Genomic DNA, 21,142 nt, shown 5'->3' with positions numbered 1-21,142 from the left:
TTTTGAGGACCTTTCACCGTCACCTCAAAATCCCTTTTCCAAAGCCTGTCACTCTTTTCCCCCTTTGGACACTTAAGTTTCATAAAGGGACTGTTTTTCCCCTCAAGATGTGATTATTTGATGGACTGGTTTACAATTTTAATTTATGCAAGCTTGCTGTATTTTGAAAGTAACTTTGCAACTTTTCACTAGAGTTTGTAGGTTCAGCCTCTTCTGGAAAACAGGCTTTTTTCCCTAAGGGCGAAGCCACCCTCTATATTCTCAATAAGTATTCTACCACAAAGGTCTGCAGAAGTTGCTTCCGATATGTTGAATGCCAGGCATTTTATTAGTTGATACAGGGGCGTCAAACATGCAAGCCTTAATCTGGCCCCCACAGGGCTCTATCAGATCTACAAGCAACTGGCTGTCATCTGCTTCTTTCTGTGTCTCAGCTTGCTTCACCAGGCTCTTTCAGTTGCACAGGAGAAACATTGTATCATGTAAAGCCAGTTACCTCAGCAGAAGTGTGCCAGTTTATATCTGTTCAATCCTAAACACCTATGTGGGCTCTTTCAGTTGCACAGGAGCTACAGAGCAAGATAGCTTGCTTTGCCAGGCTCTCTCAATCACACAGCAGAACTACTGAGACAAGCCTTTCTTCCTTCCATTGGCTGAAGCTCCTCATCCCCTTACTTTGCCAAGTTCCCTCAATTGCACAGGAGAGATACAGAGCAACTCTAAGACCAACAAAGTTTTATTCAGGGTATGAGCCTTATGTGACAAACAGCTGCAATATGCATGCTAAGGACTTGTGAGTGACAGCTGATAGAACTCACTCTCATTGGTGGACTGCTTCAAACTGTCAAAGGAGAGTGGCAGCTCGGCAATTGGAAAAGTCAGTTATGGGGCTGAAGGGAGTTGAAGACTGACTAAAGAAGAGAGCAGAGGTCTTTTGGAGATGCTCTCAAGAGTGTGACCAAAAAGTCACAAGGCAGAGTCTAATGCAGAGCCCATGAAGGGGGGTTTTACATCTTAGAGACTTTGGTGAAATGGGTGACCTCAAAGTAGCTGTTTTATTGCAAAGGAACTTCAGGAACAATGAATGAAAAGGAAAATTGCTGAATTACAAAATACGACCAAACTTGGAACACCCATCCAGAACTTATCTGTTTCTTATCTCATTACATATACTAAACTCATTCCCATCAAGGACTATACATTCTTTGTATTTTTATACATTCCTCTCTCGCTCTCACTTCTATACATCTTTTGCAGGCACAGGGCTTAGTAAGGAGAGGTCTTATGGAGAGCCACAAAAACACCACACATCTTTATGGAATAAAATCAGGCCGCAGCTTTTATTGATTACAAACCAGGGAGCGTTGGCGAAGCATGGAGGCGGATCCAAGAAATCGAACGGCTTGCCTGCTGATTGATCAAGCTGTCCCACAGCCCGCTTGCTGCAGAAAACCTGGGAGTGGCAAATATCATTGGTAACACATGGGCGGATGCCTCTGAGTGGTACCCACTTGCCATCTGGGTCAGCCTGGGCACGGCCCCCCCCCCCCCCGAGCTGGGCCACCCGCATGGTGGCTCACACCCCAAGCCCCTTAAGGGAGTCCCCAAAAAGGGAGGAGGTGGGCACGCAGGCCTGTCTCCCCCAAATGGATCCGCCCTGATGTACAAAAAAACCCCAGCTGTGACAAAACCACCAGAACCTGAAAAAGAGGGTGTGTGAGGACCCCATGAAAAATCGCACTGCTAAACCCTCCAGGAGTGCTGCTTTAAATAACTTTCAGCAGGCTCCACATCACCGCTCGCCAAAATTAGAACTGACCAACCAGGCTGGCCTCCCTGGATTACATGGGGACAGCAAGCGCAGTTGCCCGAGGCTCCCACCAACGAAGGGAGGGGGACCTCTTCCAGTCCTTCCCTGCCCACGCAGCAATCTGGCCCCTTCAGGTGAGTCTTTGACCACATTTGTAAACTGTGTTCCCTCTAAGCTGAGTTAGCATGAGCGAACTCACAGATTTTTAGCCTCCAGCTCACACATTTTTGTCTTCGCTCAGGGAGGATGGCCCCAGAGCACAGTAATTTATGCAGTAGCTCCCAACTTTAATGCCAGGAGCTCACAAGACTCTGCAACTTAGAGGGAACAATGTCTGTAAGGACTATACATCCTATGTATTTTTATGTATTCCTATTTTTTCCCTCTTTTGAATAATGTTTGTAATAGAATGCAATATATAGGTATAGATCTTTTTTCAAACACAACACCTCTAAGAACATTATATTGGTATAGTATTTAGAACAACATATAGCAATTGTTACCTTCATGCTTGAGGGGAGGCAGATGGGCATCATAAAGTTAACTTTCCCACAATTAGAAAATATTCTCTTACACACTTATCTCCTATTTTGACATATTTATTGCTTGAACTGTTGTTTCCCTTTAATTGGATCCATACAGCTGTTAACCCCGTGTACTTGGCTTGTTGTCCCTGCTTTGTGTCAAAATGTTATATGCTAATTTGGTTTTTCCCTCAACCGTATCTTTAAGTTTGAATGCTTTTCTCCCATTTCATTGTTTCTGAAGAAGTATGTGTTGTGTGTACACACGAAACTTTATACCTTGAATAAAATTTTGTTGGTCTTAAAGATGCTACTGGACTCAAAATTTATTCAGGATTACGTCATCTGTGCGATGGACCAGTTTCAAGATCTGGATATATAACAGTGCAGCAATAATGTGATTCAAAGTAAATAACAGAAAATTTGTAATATGATTTCATTTGTCAATCTGGATTTCAATCCAACTGTCCTGGGTATGCACCAATTCAAAATTATAAAAATTGTAGAAGAAATTGTAATACAATCTATATTGATATCTGTGATAAATATTTCTGTACCAGAGTTATCTTCATATCCGCAGTTCAATGAAGAAGATACAGTAGTATCAAAATTTTTTATTAATGTGTATGTACAAATTTACAAAGCCAGAAATCAGAGAAATACAAACAGCATTCAGCAATAAACTACCTTTTCTTTCAGTTTACAGGAAATCATTACCACCTGATTTGGATTTTTTTTAAAAAAATGAAACAAGGGAAGGAACTAAAGACATACACAGGTTGGATAAATATTCAGCTTGGCTTTCAATGGGAAAAGACCCTACTTTTGTTGGAACGTGACAGGGAGCAGGGGAGATGGGGAGAAAACTGGGCTTAGACTAGTTTATTTTCCTTTTCACTAGTAGTAGCTTCTAAAGAATGGTTTGTGAGATTGGTTAGAATGTCAGAAGAGTAACCAGAAGGGACAGGGTGCCACCTTTACTGGTGGGCAAGACAAGACAGCCAGGGCAAACACTGTGTAGATGGCATGACTGCTGACTGGCCAGCATCCAGTACAGTGGGCAAGTCAGCAACTGCACACTTACAGACGCTGAGCCAGTCACCCATGCCACTGCCTCGCCATGCTCACCAGAAAAGGCAGAAGGACATTCTCCCCTTCAATTTGAACTTGGGAGTGGTAGGATTCATACTGAATCCTGCCTGCTTGACTGGCCACTAGGCTGCAACTACATCAGTGGAACTATTAGCATGTTACAGCACCAAACCTATAAAGAGAAAATTATTCTGTTATAATGTTACAAGTGGAAATGCTCGGGGAAGAAAAAAAAAAGACTGATACAGATAATGACAGGAACAAGAGTCCGAGTCAACAATCACCAAAAAAGAACAACGTTGCCCAAAACCAAGGCGCTGGCAAAAATCAGGAACTGAACATGTTCTGGAGCTATTTAAAAAGAATATGTATCCTTCATTTGCCCATTCTGTAACAACAAGCTACAGACATTACAAATGGCAATTACAGCTGGACATTTTGCGAACAGAGGTTAGATGAAACACTTTTTGCTTAACAAGGAAGAGTGGAAATAACTGAATCCAGTTCCAACTCAATAGAGTGCATGAATCAGTTCATAGTACCAGTTCTACTAGGGAACTGGACAGAACAGTATTTCAGCTTTGCTTGAAGTAGGATTTGTAGGAGCCTCTTAAGACAGGAGTGCTCAAGCATACACATTATTTCAGATGCCTGCTTGCCATAAACACCTCAAAAAGTATTTCCAAGTCGATGTGATCTCTGTCAGGTCCTTCAACCGAAATGCATGTCTCTTCTAAAAGGTACAGTTTATCTTACAACAGTAAAACATTTTGATATGAACTGTACATGTGTGGTTTTAAAAAATGGAGAAAGATGACTCATGTGCTTGAAGTGACTTTCCTCCTCTTGAGCCGAGCTCGCCAGTCCTCAGGCAGTGCCTCAAAATTAGCATTTCTCTCCGCCATGCCACTGTCAAAAGCAACAGGAAAAATGTTAGGCTACCAGACCTATATATTATATATATATAGAATCATAAGAGTTGGAAGGGATCTCCAGGATCATCTAGTCCAACCTCCTGCACAATGCACAAATACCTCCCCCTAAATTCACAGGATCTGCATTGCTGTCAGATGGCCATCCAGCCTGTTTAAAAATCTCCAAAGAAGGAGAGCCCACCACCTCCCAAGGAAGCCTGTTCCACTGAGGAACCACTCTAACAACTGTCAGGAAGTTCTTCCTAATGTTGAGCTGGAAACATTTTTGATTTAATTTCAACCTGTTGGTCCTGGTCCTACCTTCTGGGGCCACAGAAAACAATTTTGCACCATCCTCTATAATGACAGCCCTTCAAGTACTTGAAGATGGTGATCATATCGCCTCTCAGCAGCAGTCCTGCAGGTATGTGCTAGGCTGGAGGCTGTGGCCAAGTAGGGGATGGGGAATAAGCTAAAGCTAAATGCAGACAAACTGGAAGTGTGCTGTCTGGTAAAGCACAGACTCAAGAATTTCACTGTTTGATACAAAGCTGGAAGTAGTAAAGGAAAGGTTGGAAACAGTAGAAACATCACAAAAGTCAGTACTAGATAGGGTAACGAAGTTAGAACTGGATACTGCTCCCACTGTCTTAAGATTCCAAAACATCCCTTAACAAAAGATAGAGGATTTGACATCAAGAATATGTGAAGCCTGCAGTAGATTTAGAATCTAATGAATTAGAAAAGGAGCTAGATTACGTGCAAAGAGTCAGTACGGCTTATGCAAAGAAACCTCTCTCTCCCTAGGGAGGTGCATGTTAAATTCAATAGAAGACAGATTAAAGAGTTAGTGTGGAATGCTTTTAAAAAGCAATATTTGAAAATAGATGATCAAAGTGTGAGAATTCTACAAGAAATACCTTGGCAGGTACAAAAGAGAAGATATGATTATAAACAGTTGGCAGAGTTTCTACAGAGGAAATCAATCCCTTATAGATGGGTTGTTATTCTCATATGAAGCATGAAGATACAAAATTGATTCAATATTTAAGTTAGAAGAAGTTATGGATAGACACAATATTAAAAAGACTAGAAATAAAGAGGGGAAAACTCATAAAGATGCAAAAAAAAAAAAAGGCCAGGAAAAAGGAGAGGGAATATATTCTTCAGAACAATTGTCCCAAGAAGGTAAGGACTCTGAGGAGAGGGGGGCAAGTGGGCCCATGGAAACAAGGCTGCAAAAGAAGAAGGAGTATAAAAATGGTAGTAAAGAATATCAAACATAATGGAAAGTAAGCAGCTGAAATTAATTTCAGTAAACGTTAATGGGCTCAATATACCACAGAAGAGAAGGAAAATATATTTACAACTGGCTAAGATGAAAGCAGATATTTTATGTCTACAGGAAGTGCACATTAGGGAGAAGGATAGACGTCTCCTGGAAAATAAGCTTGGGAAGGTGTATACTGCACTGGACCCCAAAAATAAAAAAGGGGTGGTAACATACATAAGTGAAAGATTTAAATCAAGATGTATTTATATGGCAGGGGATGCGAGAGTTCTCTTGGTGGAACTGCAAAAAGAGGAGCAAAAAATCCTAATTGTAAACGTATGTGCACCAAATGAAAATCAGGAACCCTTTTACAACAAACTACAGCAAACTTTGCAGACATACAATTATGATATTTGTGTAATATGGGAACTGAATGCAGTGTTAGATAATTCACAAGATAGGAAATCTAGTAGACAAACAAAGATAGTTAGTTACATCAGTACAATGCCATAAAGCAGCCATTTTCTCCAGGGAAGCTGATCTTTGCCTGCTGGAGATCAGTTGTAAAAGTGGGAGATCTCCGGTCTCCCCCTGGAGACTGGCAATCCTAGTTTCAGGCTACAATCTGGGTGACCCAGGATCGAATCCCAGCTCTACTATGGAAGCTTATTTAATGACCTTGAGCTAGTCATACACTCTCAGCCTGAGCCTGCCTCACAAGTTTGTTATGAGGCTCAAATGGAGGAAAGAGGAAGAATATGTGCTGCTTTGGGACTCTATTGTGGAGAAAGGTGAGGTGTAAATGAAGTAAATGCAAAATGGGGAGCATATAAAAGGTAGGTTGCTTTGTGGATGGGAAGGAGAGAAAGAAGGGTGAAGCTGTGGGGGCTGTCAGGAGGAGAGAAAGAGGACATCGTATGGATAGGGGAATACAGAGGAAAGTGAGGTGCCTGTCAAAAGTCCCTGTGATCTCCCCATCATACAACTGGGCTGGCCCAGACCAGCAGCACACAACTCAGCCAGCATTTTCCAGGGAGAAGATGCAAAGGGGAGGGCAGGAAGGGAAACTGAAGACAGGTAAATAAAGGTAAGTAGACTGGTGGGTGGAAAGGAGAGATGAAAACAGGAAAGGGGAGAAACGGTGTGGGCTTTCATGGGAGAGAAAGAGGGGATCATGGTGGGGTGAAATCCCCCCTCCTCCTGCAAGTACTTGTGGGCCACCTGCTTCGAAGTATCTAAAAAACGTTTGTTGGGAGGAAGTCCTGAGAGGTTGGCAAGTAAGGACAGGGAGCCTGGATATATGGTGGCTGAAGGCACAGAAGACAATATGCTAGAGAAACGGAGAAAAGTGAGATAAATAAATATTTTTATTGTCAGTCAGTCATTTCATACATTACGCAGTGAGGGAGTATTAAAATATTTTAAATACATTTGCTTTTTAAAAATTAGTAAGTATCAGCAATCCCATTTGAACTGCAGGGCAGATTCACAGGGGAAGGGACAGTGGCTCAGTGGTAGAGCATCTGCTTGGGAAGCAGAAGGTCCCAGATTCAATCCCTGGCATCTCCAAAAAAGGGTCCAGGCAAATAGGTGTGAAAAACCTCAGCTTGAGACCCTGGAGAGCTGCTGCCAGTCTGAGAAGACAATACTGACTTTGATGGACCAAGGGTCTGATTCAGTATAAGGCAGCTTCATATGTTCATAGATGAAAGGTCAATTACTGCCAAAAAGTTTCATGAGACTTATGGAAGAGTAAAAGATATTAGATGCTTGGAGAACTCGCAATTCCTCTGCGAAAGATTTTACCTTCTATTCTGATAGACATGAATCCTGGTCACGAATTAATATGGCTTGGCTTACTATGGGGATGATGAGAGATCTTTTAGATGTTCAGATTATGGCCAGAACATTTGCAGATCATAGCCCACTGTTACTGACATGGAGAGATGAAGTAAGATGTCGTAGTTGGCGGCTAAACACTCTATTACTGAATAATGATCAATTTGTTTCTGAAGTAGAGAATGAAATGAAGTTATTTTTTAAAGTCAACACCACAGAGGAGTCTTCTCCAGATATTATTTGGGACACCAGTAAAGCATATTTTAGGGGCTTGGCGATTAAATTCAACTCATGGCAGAAGAAACTTAAGAAGAAGAAATATGATGAATTAGCGGCAAATCTTAAAATTAAAGAAGAGTCCCTTAAGATAAATCCTAGCATTAAGACTTTGAAAAATGAGATAAAGTACCTCCAACATCAGATGAATCTTCTATATTTAGAAGAAATGGCAAGAAAGATTAAATATGTAAGGCAAAGTTATTTTGAACATGCAAATAAACCTGGATGATGATTAGCTTATAAATTAAAGAAAGAGAAAGGGAAAAACCAAATATTCTCTTTAAGAGATAAAAAGGGTGAAGAGAAATTTAAAAACAATGAGTTGGCTGAACTGATTAAAGATTTTTATAAGAAACTATATGGGAAAACAGAGATACAGGAGAAAGACCAGATCGAGTATTTACGAGCCCAAGAACTCCCAAGTATAAGGGAAGATCAGAGAAAGATGCTAAATAACCCAATAACGGTCCAGGAGATCAAAGAAGCCATATCTACTATGAAGAAAGGAAAATCACCCGGGCCTGATGGTATTCCATTGGAATTCTATATTACTTTTGAGGATTGTGTATTATTGCCTTTTAAAAAACTGACGGAGCATATATGGGCCAAAGCTAAAATACCTGAGACATGGAAGGAAGCAAACATAACTCTAATACCCAAACCAGATGTGGATCTAAAGGAAGTTAAAAATTATTGTTCAATCTCACTACTGAACACTGATTATAAGATCTTCGCAAAATTATTATCAACAAGACTAAAGAGAATTTTGGCTCAAATTACACATCAGTACCAGAGTGATTTCTTGCCAAAGAGATAGTTAAGAAACAATATTAGGATGGTCATGAATGTATTGGACTATTATGAACAACACAGTGAAGCTAAGATGGCCTTAGTCTTTTTAGATGCGGAGAAAGCATTTGACAAAGTTGATTGGCAGTTCTTCTTGGAGTTGGTTAAGCAGATGAAGTTTGGGGGGAAATTTGTAGTAATAATGGAGGCTAGATATTCTAACCAGAAGGCTAAGATAATTGTGAATGGCACATTAACGGATAATATTAATCTTTGGAAAGGAACTAGACAGGGCTGCCCATTGTCTCCTCTATTATTTATTCTATATTTAGAAGTACTAAATAGGGCAATCAGGAACAATAAAGATATTGTTGGTTTAAGAATAAAAGAGGAGGAGTACAAACTGCAAGCGTTCGCAGACAATCAGGTATTTATTTTAGATGACCCTATGAAGTCTATTCTAAAAGAGGAATTGGAGAAATCTGGCAAGGTGGCGGGGTTGAGAATTAATGTTGAAAAGGTGAAGATCTTGGTCAAAATATTTCAAAAAATGAACTTACAGAATTACAACGAATATCTAAATTTCAAGTAGTCAAAAAAGTAAAATATTTGGGGCTTTATCTTACTAGTACGATATATGAGGATAATTATTCAAAGTTAATAAAAGGAATAGAGCAAGATATAAGTAAATGGGGTAATCTTCAATTGTCATTTCTTGGTAGAATTGCAGCCCTGAAAATGTCTATTTTGCCTAAAATAATATTCTTATTCCAAGTCATTGCAATACAGTTAAATAAGGTCTTCTTCCATGCTTTGAATAAATTAACTAGCAAATTTGTTTGGCAAGGCAAGAAAGCAAGAATAAATCATAAACTTATGCAGGATTCTAGAGACAGAGGAGGATTATTATTACCTAATTGGGAAATTTATTACCAAGAGAATATACTTATTTGGTTAAAAGAGTGGGTAAAGCTAGAAAATAAGAGGATATTAACGATTGAAGGCCATGATTTAAGAACTGGTTGGCACGCATTTTTGTGGTATAAAATAGAGGGCCACAAATATTTCAAGAACCACCTAGTACGAAAGTAATTAATTACAACATGGGAAAAAATAAGGAGATCTTTATATAACAAGATTTCAAACTGGGTGGCCCCACTAGAAGCGTGTTCGCAGCCCCATTTATCAATACATGAAACTCCTCTAAAATATGAAATTTTATTGGATAAGGATGGGATCTTAAAAACAAGTACCCAATTGGCAGAACAGAATATGCCTTTGGATGGGTGGAGAATGGCTCAAATAAAGTCTAGATACAAGACAAAGAAATAGGATTCCATTTGGAAGAACGTATATTTGCTAAAATTTTCCTAAAAACTGATACAGAACAGATTAGTAAACTATAATGTTACCCCCTCCAGTTGAATATGCAGGATGAGGTAGTCAAAGACGTAATGATTAAGTGGGCTAGAAATGCAGGTCATACAATTAATTTGGAGCAGTGTTCTCAGATTTGGCAAACAAATATAAAAAATACTAAATCAACATCTTTCAAAGAAAATATTTACAAAATTATATACAGGTGGTATATGACCCCAGTAAAATTAGCAAAAATGTTTCAAGGTCTCTCAAATAAATGTTGGAAATGTCAGAATACTATAGGAACATTTTTTCATGTTTGGCGGTCTTGTAAAAGGGTCAAAGAATTTTGGGTGAGAGTACATGAAATGCTTCAAAAAATGTTGAAAATTGTAATCCCGTTTAACCAAGAGCTCTTCCTTCTAAACTTAATGCCACACAAAACAGGCAAAGTTGAAAAACAGTTGATAGTCCATATTAATACTGCAGCAACAATGCATGAGTTAATTGTTAAAATAATAGATACAGCCAAGATGGACAAGCTTTCAAATATGAATTAAACCTAAGAAATATGTTGAGAATAATTGGATTCTATTTTATGAGTGGTTAACAAAGGGGTGAAAGATTATTAAAATGAGAGGGATAAATAAATTCTGCCAGAGCTAGAAAAATTGATGTATATGCTAATATGAGAGATAGTAATTTTGTCTTGACGTTATAATGGCTTATGCAAGACTATGAGGTTGAATGACATATGATAAAGAGAAAGTTTTTCCCGTATTCTCTAGCCCCTTTTATGTATGTCGATTTTGTGTTGATGTAGCGTAAGTATGTCTTTGTTGGGTTTTGCAATCAATAAATTAAATAAAGGGGGGGGGGGAGAATTTCCTTGCTCTCATCAAATGGGACCATGACTGAATCTGACCATCTCAATTAGAGCATAGGGGTATTTTTGGATTCCAATCTTTTAGAAAATCAGGTAAATGCTGTGGCAAAGGATGCCTTTTGCCAGTTGAATTTGGTATAAAACACTATTTTCCTGAGAATCCAGCTATGTTAATCCATGCTTCTGCAATTTCAAACTAGGCTAGATTAGTATAATGATTATAAGTGGAGCTGTTCTTGAATGTTACACAGAAGCTTTAACTGGTGCAAATAGGACAACTCATTTGTTGTTTGAAACACATGGAAACATATTTCTCCCATCTTAGAACAACTACTCGGAAACAAAATTTGAGTCCAGTGGCACCTTTAAGACCAACAAAGTTTTGGTGTAGTGGTTAAGTGTGCCAGTTTGGTGTAGTGGTTAAGTGTGCGGACTCTTATCTGGGAGAACCGGGTTTGATTCCCTACTCCTCCCCTTGCACCTGCTAGCATGGCCTTGGGTCAGCCATAGCTCTGGCAGAGGTTGTCCTTGAAAGGGCAGCTGCTGGGAGAGCCCTCTCCAGCCCCACCCACCTCACAGGGTGTCTGTTGTGGGGGAGGGAGGTAAAGGAGATTGTAGGCCGCTCTGAGCCTCTGTCCTTGAAAGGGCAGCTGCTGTGAGAGCCCTCTCCAGCCCCACCCACCTCACAGGGTGTCTCTTGTAGGGGAGGAAGGTAAAGGAGATTGTAGGCCACTCGGAGCCTCTGTCCTTGAAAGGGCAGCTGCTGTGAGAGCCCTCTCCAGCCCCACCCACCTCACAGGGTGTCTGTTGTGGGGGAGGAAGGCAAAGGAGATTGTAGGCTGCTCTGAGACTCTGTCCTTGAAAGGGCAGCTGCTGCGAGAGCCCTCTCCAGCCCCACCCACCTCACAGGGTGTCTGTTGTGGGGGAGGAAGGGAAAGGAGATTGTGAGCCGCTCTGAGACTCTTCGGAGTGGAGGGCGGGATATAAATCCAATATCATCTTCTTCTAACAACAGAAGCAGCATTCCAGGCTACTCACTGACAAGGAAGGAGGTTTCACCATACTCTGGAGACCCCCATTGTATGCAAAGAATGACAAGTCAATCAAAGGAAAAAGATTATACACACCCCTAAGCCTGATGAGAACAGATTCCAGGAGGAAAATACTTACAATAGATTAAGGGGGAAAGGGCAGATTTTTTTGAGGGGGTGGCTGTAAGGTCACAGCCAGTTTATGGCCACCCCACAGGGTTTTCAAGTCAAGAGACTTTCAAAGGTCTCTGCCTATCTCTGTGTAGCAACTCTGGTACTCTCTGGGGATCTCCCATCCAACCAGGGCCAGCACTGCATAGCTTTCAAGAGCTGATGAGATTCTGCTAGCCCAATGTATCCAGTCAGGGTGGAATTATTCTAGCAGAGATTACCATTTTTCGCACCATAAGGCGCTCCGGACGATAGGACGCACCTTCCTCCAGGGGGGCGATCCGCTGCCTCCGATCCCGGCGCTTCCTCCGTGCCTGCCTGCCTGGCTCCAGCTCTGAAGCTTACAGCAAGCGCCAGGATCGCTCCCTCTGCCCTCCGATCCCGGCGCTTGCTGTAAGCGTCAGAGCTGAAGCTAGGCAGAAAGGCATGGAGAAAGCATGCTGCCCTCTCCACAGCCGGCGCTCGCAAAGCGCTGGGTTTGAGGAGGGGGCGGGTGCTTCCTCCGTGCCTGCCTGCCTGGCTTCAGCTCTGATGCTTACAGCAAGCGCCGGGATCGGAGAGCAGAGGGAGCGATCCCGGCGCTTGCTGTAAGCTTCAGAGCTGGAGCCAGGCGCGGGGGAAGCGCCGGGATCAGAGGCGGAGGCAGTGGATCGCACCCCCCCCCCAGGAAGGTAGGTACCGGTACCTTCGCTCCATAAGACGCACACACTGTTCTCCCCACTTTTTGGGGGGGGGGGGAGTGCGTCTTATGGTGCGAAAAATACGGCATTTATGAAAAGTGGTGCAATTTTCCTTCTGTGATTCCTGAGGGCCTCCAATGTAATACTTACATTCTCAGCATTTATGTAAATACTTTCAAGTGTTCTAAATACATACATTAGCTAATCCTTTCAACATCCTGTATGTTAGGTATTATTGTCTCCATAATGTACATGGTGGATTGAAGCAAAATAACTTGCCTAAGGCGAGTTTGTGACAGATGTGAAACTCAAATTAGGGATGACCTTTTCACAGATCAGTCCTTCAGCCAATATGCTACAGCAACTCCCAGACTGGTCATACTTTGCAAGCCCCATCATACCTGATTAACTGTTGCTGTTTCCATTCCTCAATTCGCTTTTGTGACATCACCTCCCGATCATCATCACTGGAACTAGAGTTCTCCTCCTCATCTAACTCCCGTTGAATGCTCTGCCACTTCTTTACTAAAGATGGCATCTTTGTTTTGGTCTTTTTTCTCTACAGCAAAACATTTAGAATATGATGAGGATCAGAGGTAATAATATCAGACAACCCTTAGCTTCCAATTTTGATTACAGATGCTGGCTCAGGTAATTTACAATTTAAATATGCTTGCTTTATTACAAGAAACCAGGGGAGATAGGAATGTAACATTTTGCTGCCTGACTTCAATGGGCTTAAAAGGGTCCTAATTCTACGTAAGATTGCTCTGCTAGTCCCAAATTGGGGCATTTCACATCAGGAGAAAAGAAAAAGCTTCATGATTATGGTCAAAGAACAGTTTTCAAGTGGCACTTGCTTTGTATTATAATGAAAAGGAAATTCCGCTATTTGAGGTAAAGGATGAAGCCAACTCCTATAAACTCTACACAGCAAATGAATTTCTTTCAGGGAAAAAGGCTCATTCTAAATTCTCGGTACCAGAACACGTCTTCCAGCACAGAAGCCAGCACTCTGGCACAAGAACAGGAAAATAAACAGCTTGAAACCAGTGACTTCCCAGGTGATCAGAACTGACCGACTCATCGTAACATTTTTGGTTTACTTTTGCCCATGGACTCTGGAAATCCCATAGCTTTCTCTGCTTTGAAGGTACTGAGATATCCCACTGTATATCCTTCATTGCAAGGTGGACCTTCTTAAGCTTGACACACAAATAACGCACATTACTATATGCAGCTTGCTGCTAGCTTTGGCTCTTTCAGAGAGAAAAGAAAATGTAAAATCAAGTATTCACCTTGCCACCTCTCCTGAGTTTTTTTGACTTTTCTGGAGGAAGTGTTTTGGAAATGTGTGGAGGTGGTGAGAGAGGAGGAGGAGGAGGCGGCGGTGGCGGCGGCGGTAGCTGTTCTGTAGTACTGGTGGCATGTGGGACCCCTCGAGAAGGAACCAGCTGTGTGGTGCTGGCTGGAAGTCCAACAGAGACACTACACTCTGAATAGCTCATGAGTGTTGGCTGTGTTACTCCAAGGTAACTCTGCTGCAAGCTCACCCCCGGTGTTTGAGGGCCTGTATAAAGAGAAAGATGGAAACATTGCTAGAATTCTTTGCCAGAGATATCAAGCACCAAAGCAGAATCTGATTAAGGACATTCACCTGCGCCCAAGACAGACTGGCCATAGAGCACTGGACAGCTTCCAATAGTTGCTGCTCGCTGCACCAACCCTGCACTCACTTCAGAGGCTTTCCTTTTTAGAGATTTCTCCAACAGAGGTGTGGCTATACTGGTCTCAGAGTTGTTCTGGAAAGAGAGAGAGAGAGAACAGTCTGGTAGTCAATAAAGGACTTTTGGAACACCACACAAACCCATTAATAAACCAAGGAAATTATCTCCTTGCATAGTTTGATCTGCCAGTCTTTATAAACTCAATTGTTTCCCATCTGTCAAAAAGGTCATGTCACATACTTCACTTCAGTATCACAAATCTTTTGCACTACTGAGATATTTGAACGATCTTCTTCACACACACACCTTCTTCCACAAAACTTTAAACAGAGAGCCTCCCTTAACATACAGATGTGCACTTCCCTGATATAATTACTGGGTGTCCAGGAACTTCAGGGCTCCTGTGCTCCGACTAAGTGACTCACACAGGAAGGTTTCCAATACTCTATAAGGACCTCTGAAATCCTGACTGGGTATACATCAGTATTGACTTGCCTACATGCTTAAAGACACTTTTTTATATAACAGGGTTTTTTTGTAAAAAAATGGCCCTATTCTTGGAATGAGTAATCTTTCAGAAGATGTCTTGGAAGTGCATATGTCTAAAAATTAATACTCAGATCTTACCAATAAGCATCTTTATGGATATCTGACAACCAATTCTTTGCAGAGGTGGAACTCTTACTTCCTCTATCTGAAATAGTTCTGCTGGTTTTCCCACTTGTATAATTAACATATTTTCATGCTGCATATGGACCAAATCAAATTCCGATTAAAAAGCGTTCTGTTCAAGAACTGTCAAAGAACTTTGTGAGAGCAACCAAGTAACTGAAATAAATCACTTTCCCAATATTTATCCACAACTACAACTCTCAGGCCTAACTTCAGCTGTATCAGTTTCTTTTCAGTGAATTAACTTAACTGTTGACCTTGCACTTTTTGGTACTTGGCATTTTGAATTCTTTTATTTAACATTGAAAATATTGTTAATTTTCTTTGTTGCATTTTGAACTTTCAAGTGTTAGATTTGTTTGAACTTTCAGTGTTTAAATTTCTGCATATTAATATGATGAGAACATTCAGGTGAAGTGGATTTTTACCTGGAAGCCCACTGAGTTTGCGTTCAACTGTTGGTACGTAATCAGGATGAGATTGTATTATCTCATTAGCCTTAGTTTAGTTTGTTTTACAGGCATTTTATTCTTTGCAAAGAGGGCAAGACAATTTCATCATGCAGAACTAGCGTGCGCCAAAAAGAAATCTGCTAATCCATACGGCTTGTACAATGACACCTGATACCACCTTCTCACAGTCTGCATACAACCTCACCTGACTGTTGGCAACTGTTGGTCGGAGAAGAGGCTTAAGAACAGCATCTTCCTCTGTTCCTGGTGCTGGCGGCTCCTCATCTCCCTCATCCTCCATTTCTACTTCTTGTATTTCCCCATCTTCTCCAGGTGGGGGTGGTGGTGGAGGAGGTGGCGACTCTGGTGGTGGGGGCGGTGGAGGTGGCATTTCCAAGGGTAAAGGAGGTTGAAGTACAGGGACAGAGGGCTGAAGCACAGTCCAGAATGGACTAAGAGGCACAAGAGAGGCAGCTGATGCTTGACCAGACTCTTTACCAAGAGAACCTAAAAGGAAGCACATGTAAAATCTTTGATTACCTCACACCCACACAAGCAAACCATCCAGTGCATCATTTCCTCTCTGTGCTTTTAGGATTCTTCTATTTTCCAGCGCAAGACATTCCTTGTAAAGCCATCCTTTTGGTTTATGCCATTAAGCACCCCACTAAACCAGATCCCCAAACTCTCAAATGCAACTGAATAATACCTAAATGTAAGCTGCAAGAAACTGCACTTCCAGTCCTCAAATGGTGCAGGAGGTACACTGTGTGACTCTCCAGAATAGCTAGCTAATATTACAATGTGAGCACAGAAAAAAAAATGCTCTGAGCATAATAAACTCATTTCAGTTCACCTCCGCTATTCAGCTGAATGTTTAAATACGTGAATACATTCTGAGCAATTGTCTTCCTTTATCCCTTTGATTTTATACACATAGCTCCAAACCTGTATCCTGGGTCAACATGAAAAAAACCCCTCTTTACAGTGGGACTACATGCAGATGAGGGAAAAGTTCCTGCAAACTTGGGGCAACCCCCAATGTTTGTTGAAAAATTTAAGACCTAAAAAAAGTATACTGGGGTTTTAAAACTCCCAAAATCTTAGCAACAACATGTGTGTAAAGTGGGAACACTGGAATTAAAAAAAAATTCCAACAGGGATCTTGCAAGCATCAAAAGAGATCTTTGAGGTCATTTTGGAGGTTGCTTGACACCTCCAGATATGGCTGAGGTATCTGGGCCTCATTTTATGTTAGCCAAGAGGCACCAATGAGAGGAGAAAAGAAAAGAAAGGCCACAGGAGCTGCTAGTGGGAGAAAAGAGTGGGCGAAGATAAAGACTGGGGTGGTGGAGTACAGAAAAAGGTGTGTGGTTGGTTGAGAGGGAAGCAAACAGGGAATGGGAAGAAGCTGCGCAGGCTGCCAGGAGAAGGAATGATGAAGAGCGCAAATAGTGTGGGAAGCATGACCGGTGCAGAGAAATTCCCACAATGAAGTTAGTTCCACAACTTTATTTTCTGTATTGTGAATCTAGCCTTACCTCCCAAAAATTATCTTCCATCTGATCAGAAACCCACCACTTCTAATACCTGTTGTGTGATCAGCAGATTCCACACCAGACTCAATTTTCTCCTTCAGTCCTGGTTTAGAAAGAGCTTCTGCTTTATTCTCAAGGTTTTGCCCCTCCTCTTCCTCTTCCCCATCTGGGAACTCCCACTGGGATTCGCCTGTTTGCTCGTTAACATAGAAATAGCGCCTATGATCCCTAAATCACAAGAAAGAAAACGAGGCTTTACTCTCTCCCCTCTGTACAGGCACAATAAAATGGTCCTCTCCCGCGACAGCGCAGTGCTCTCACAGGAAGAACCTCTTGCAGTTGAACTGCTGTTCCAAGGCAACAAACAGCTTTGAGGAAGAATATACAACATGGGCTTGCTCCAAACTGTTTGTGCTGCTTGGCTCTGTGATCACAGTCCTGACCCTCCACTCCAAGAGTCAGAGGGTTATTGACACTGCCCGCTTGTGTCTGGTATACTATAAGGGTTGAAGGATGCACTAGGAAATGGACTTTTTAAGTAGACTCAAGGTTCAATTTCTTCCAGAATAGCAAAAGAGAAACAGCCCAATTTATGAAAGGTGGCTGCTCCCCCATGGACTGCTGCAGTCACATTTATGATATTCTTGGTGTCAGACATATTGAATTGTTACTGAGAGGGAGAGGATCTGGGAGCTGAAAAACAAAAGAGCAAAGATTTCAAATAAACAAAAATAATCAAGAAAGCCAAATATAAGAAGAAATAGTTTGGTCTGACCTGCTGGCAGGAGATAGTAATCTTGTTCTTCGTTGAGATCCTCAGTCAGTGAGCTTTCCATAAGGACACAGATGTTACTTGGGAGCGGAGTTCCTGAGTTCCTGCAATGTGCACAGAGCTCTTGCATGCGCGACCCCCCGTGCCCGCCCTCCTTAGCGCATTTATACTCAAGAGTAACACCAGCTCTGTCCAATCGCGGAATCAAATCCATTTCAACACACTTAACACAGACTTTATATCTCTCCAATTTTGTGGCTGGCCAGAACTCTGTACGTGCTGGAGGCTCTCTGCCCGCTCAGCACCGCTAAGTGCAGCTGCTCTCAGTCTCCAGACAGATGACGGCACGTCGGCAGGTGGTGATGGTCACAAATCATGTCTGAGATGTGAAAGGTGAAAGGGGGAGAAGAGTGCGTACCTGTCCCAGTGGCAGGACCAGCCTTTAGGGGCGGCGTTTATTTCATACTGTTTTAGCTGTTCAGCTGCATCTTGCAATTTGCGTTTGAGGTAGTTTCCTTGGAGAGCTCCTTCCCGCCAATCTGCAATACGAGTCTATGGCAGAGAAGCAAGAAAGAATGAAACATCTGTAGACAATTTTCCTTCAGCATCCCTACAGTCTCGGACAATGCTGGCTCAACACAAGAAGTAGCAAAACAAATTACATACAACAAGATCAAGGAGATGATGTACAGGCTGACATGGCCTTAAATACAATGCTGAATTAAAGCATTAAGCTGGGGAGGTGGGGAGGGGAAGGGGAAGGGGGGGCAGGAAGCACAAAGATCCTGCTGTTCCAGCCACAGTACCTAAACTTGCTAGATTCAGTTCTATCATACAGCAGTGCCGTCACTCTCTATACTATATAATTTATTTTCAACAAAAGCTAAAACTTCAGTTACCTCAGTCTGCAACAGTAGCATGTGGAAGTTAGAGATGGATTGTCTACTGATGCCCAAGAACTCAAGCTTGCTTATCAACATGTTGGCCAGCTCTCCAATCTGAAACTGCCAGAAATAAGGCAAGCAAGAGGTCAGGAATTTGTCAATCACAAGGCTATTGCACTACTCTCTGAAGCATATAGACAACATCTGTTTTAACAAGATGTGTGACTTGAGCAGAGCCAGTAAAATTTGATGGATAAATTTTGTGGCAATCAGTTCAATTCTAGAGAATGCCAGAGTACACTCCTCATGGAGCAGTTAAGATATTCCTGCCAGGACAAAATTAAATATTCTTGTCTTTAAACTGCAGGAGTTACATAACCCATATATACAATGTAATGTATTCAACTCTAGCTTACTTTCATACATGTTGTTTCCCAACAGTACTTTTTTAAAACAACAAATTATTGGTCTCAGGGAACACCAAAATACATAAGACAAACCTTTCTCACTGTACATCTCTCTAACACACATCTTAAAGGTAACATATTTCAGTGCCACTTCTCCAAGATGCCAAAAAGCAGACACTCCCATCTAGTGATGGTTTTGAATGTGTCAGTAAAAAGCAATGCCAGAAATCACCCTAGAGAATAATCATAACTTTGACCAGTTTCAAAAGCATTCTATGCAATAAGCTGCAGAGTTTCAAAGTCCCCCAAGTCAGATTAAGTAAAAACAGTGATCCAAGGGCCATTTCACACCACAGACAAGAGGAAAAGAACATGGGAGAGTGAGTTTTAAAAAAACGAACTGACTTTTCTTTCTACTAACCTGGTCTGCATGACTACGTGGACACTAGTCGTATGCAAATATTAACTGCAAGCTCAATTCCCACAATTTATTTATACTTTACTTTTCTCCCCAGAGGGGACCCAAAGAGACTTACAAAGAGACTCCATTTAGTCTAACAATCATCTAGTGATTAGGTGAAGAAAGTGTGACTGGCCCAAAATTCAGCGTGGGGATTCAAACCTGGGTCTCTCAGATCTTACAGTCTAACCACTATACCAAGAAAAGAGTGTGTGCATTATTTTTGTACAGACTCTTTTGTTGGCACATGAGCAGAGGGCATGTACATAACTGTCATTGAGAAAACAAAGGGGGGGGGGGAGATAAATCTATCTGAAGATGCGCACTCACTCATTTAATTTGACCCCAGTAATACTGTCCTAACAAGGAGAGCTTTATGCCTGCTTTGGCCCATGTACCCTTAAATCCTGCTCCTCATCTTCCACCTTGACAGACCCTTGTGTTTTCACTTTTTCTTGCAATTCTTCTGCGTCCAGCTCATTGCCTGAGTTCTCATCAGCAACTTCTGACACTTCTTTCACCACTGAACAGAGAGCAAGAAAACAGAAAATACTGGTAAATCTCATTCTCCACTGGTAAGCAGGAAAAAAAAGATACAGAAGATCTGCCAAAGAGGCAGGAGAATCCTGATTTTTAACATAGCTGTAGGAGACCTGTGAGACAAGGCACTGAGATTACAGAGCAAGAATCTTCAAAAGAGTGACCAACAGTTGGTTACTTCCTACTATTTTATGAATTAATTACTGAACTTAAACTGCTCTCATTACTGGATAAAAGAGCCTGGAGATCAGAAATGGCCCTTTCACTTGCCTGTTTCCCCAGGTTCGGGACTCTCCTGTCCCGTCTTGCTTGACCCTCGGCTAGTAGATTCTGGACTGGCAACCCCAAATAGCTTCCATTTCCCTGGCTTTGGTAGTAACCGCCGTGCTAGATCTGACTGACTTCCCTCAGAAAGGGGACTTGAGCTTGAAATACTGCCATCTCCTTCTTCCAAAGCTCGCAGTTCTGCCTAGGAAAAAAAAGGATATTTAGCATCACAGAAACAAGTCTTTCTGTTTCACATTTTATTCTTGCAGTTCTTACATTTAATTGCCCTGATCTGTCTAGAAGAAGCCTCCCTCTATACAAGAAACATTTCCCTTCTATGACGCTCCTGACCCCTCCTCCTACTGAGGCCCCACAAATCTGGTCCCCAATCTTCCCTTAGTTGTTTCGCAGGGCACCCTCTGAAAGACTAAGAGCGCAATCCGGGGGGGGGTGGTGGTGGTGGTGGAAAGTTTTTTGGGAGCAGAAGAGCCAGCATGTGGGCACAGGAAGGGTTTGCGCTGACATACAACTGGCGCCACCCCAGCAGAGGGGACTTCCGTGGGCGGGGGGACGCCCAAGCGCTGCTCCATCCGAGGGCAGTGGCGCCTGAGGGATGCGCCCAAGTGTGGGTGGAAGTGAGGCTGAGTGCGGCGTTCAGGCGGAAGAGGGGGTGGAGTTGGGGTGCGCAGCCAGGCTTAGGCTGCTTCCTGAGCAGTTTGGCCCATGACACGCTCCCCCCCCCCAAGAGGCACAACTTTACGCCTGCAAAAACGGCG

The 21,142-nt window shown here is 42.2% G+C and overlaps 1 protein-coding gene across 1 annotated transcript in view; it reads right to left on the bottom strand.

Moving 5' to 3' along the window:
- Positions 1–2,933: 2,933 nt before the first annotated feature.
- Positions 2,934–21,142, bottom strand: part of FNBP4 (formin binding protein 4) — a 34,960-nt gene continuing 16,751 nt past the window's right edge. The window contains 9 exon segments of the mRNA XM_060261976.1: positions 2,934–4,335; positions 13,049–13,206; positions 13,946–14,449; positions 15,704–16,005; positions 17,089–17,264; positions 18,227–18,360; positions 18,708–18,812; positions 19,958–20,073; positions 20,358–20,568. Of these exon segments, the coding sequence (XP_060117959.1) occupies positions 4,245–4,335; positions 13,049–13,206; positions 13,946–14,449; positions 15,704–16,005; positions 17,089–17,264; positions 18,227–18,360; positions 18,708–18,812; positions 19,958–20,073; positions 20,358–20,568 (1,797 nt within the window). The 3' untranslated portion in view covers positions 2,934–4,244.

This window comes from Heteronotia binoei, chromosome 21, assembly GCF_032191835.1.
Source record: "Heteronotia binoei isolate CCM8104 ecotype False Entrance Well chromosome 21, APGP_CSIRO_Hbin_v1, whole genome shotgun sequence".
Classification (NCBI taxonomy): domain Eukaryota; kingdom Metazoa; phylum Chordata; class Lepidosauria; order Squamata; family Gekkonidae; genus Heteronotia; species Heteronotia binoei.
The sequence above is the reverse complement of the archived record's forward strand: the minus strand, read 5'-3'. Positions and strand labels throughout refer to the sequence as shown.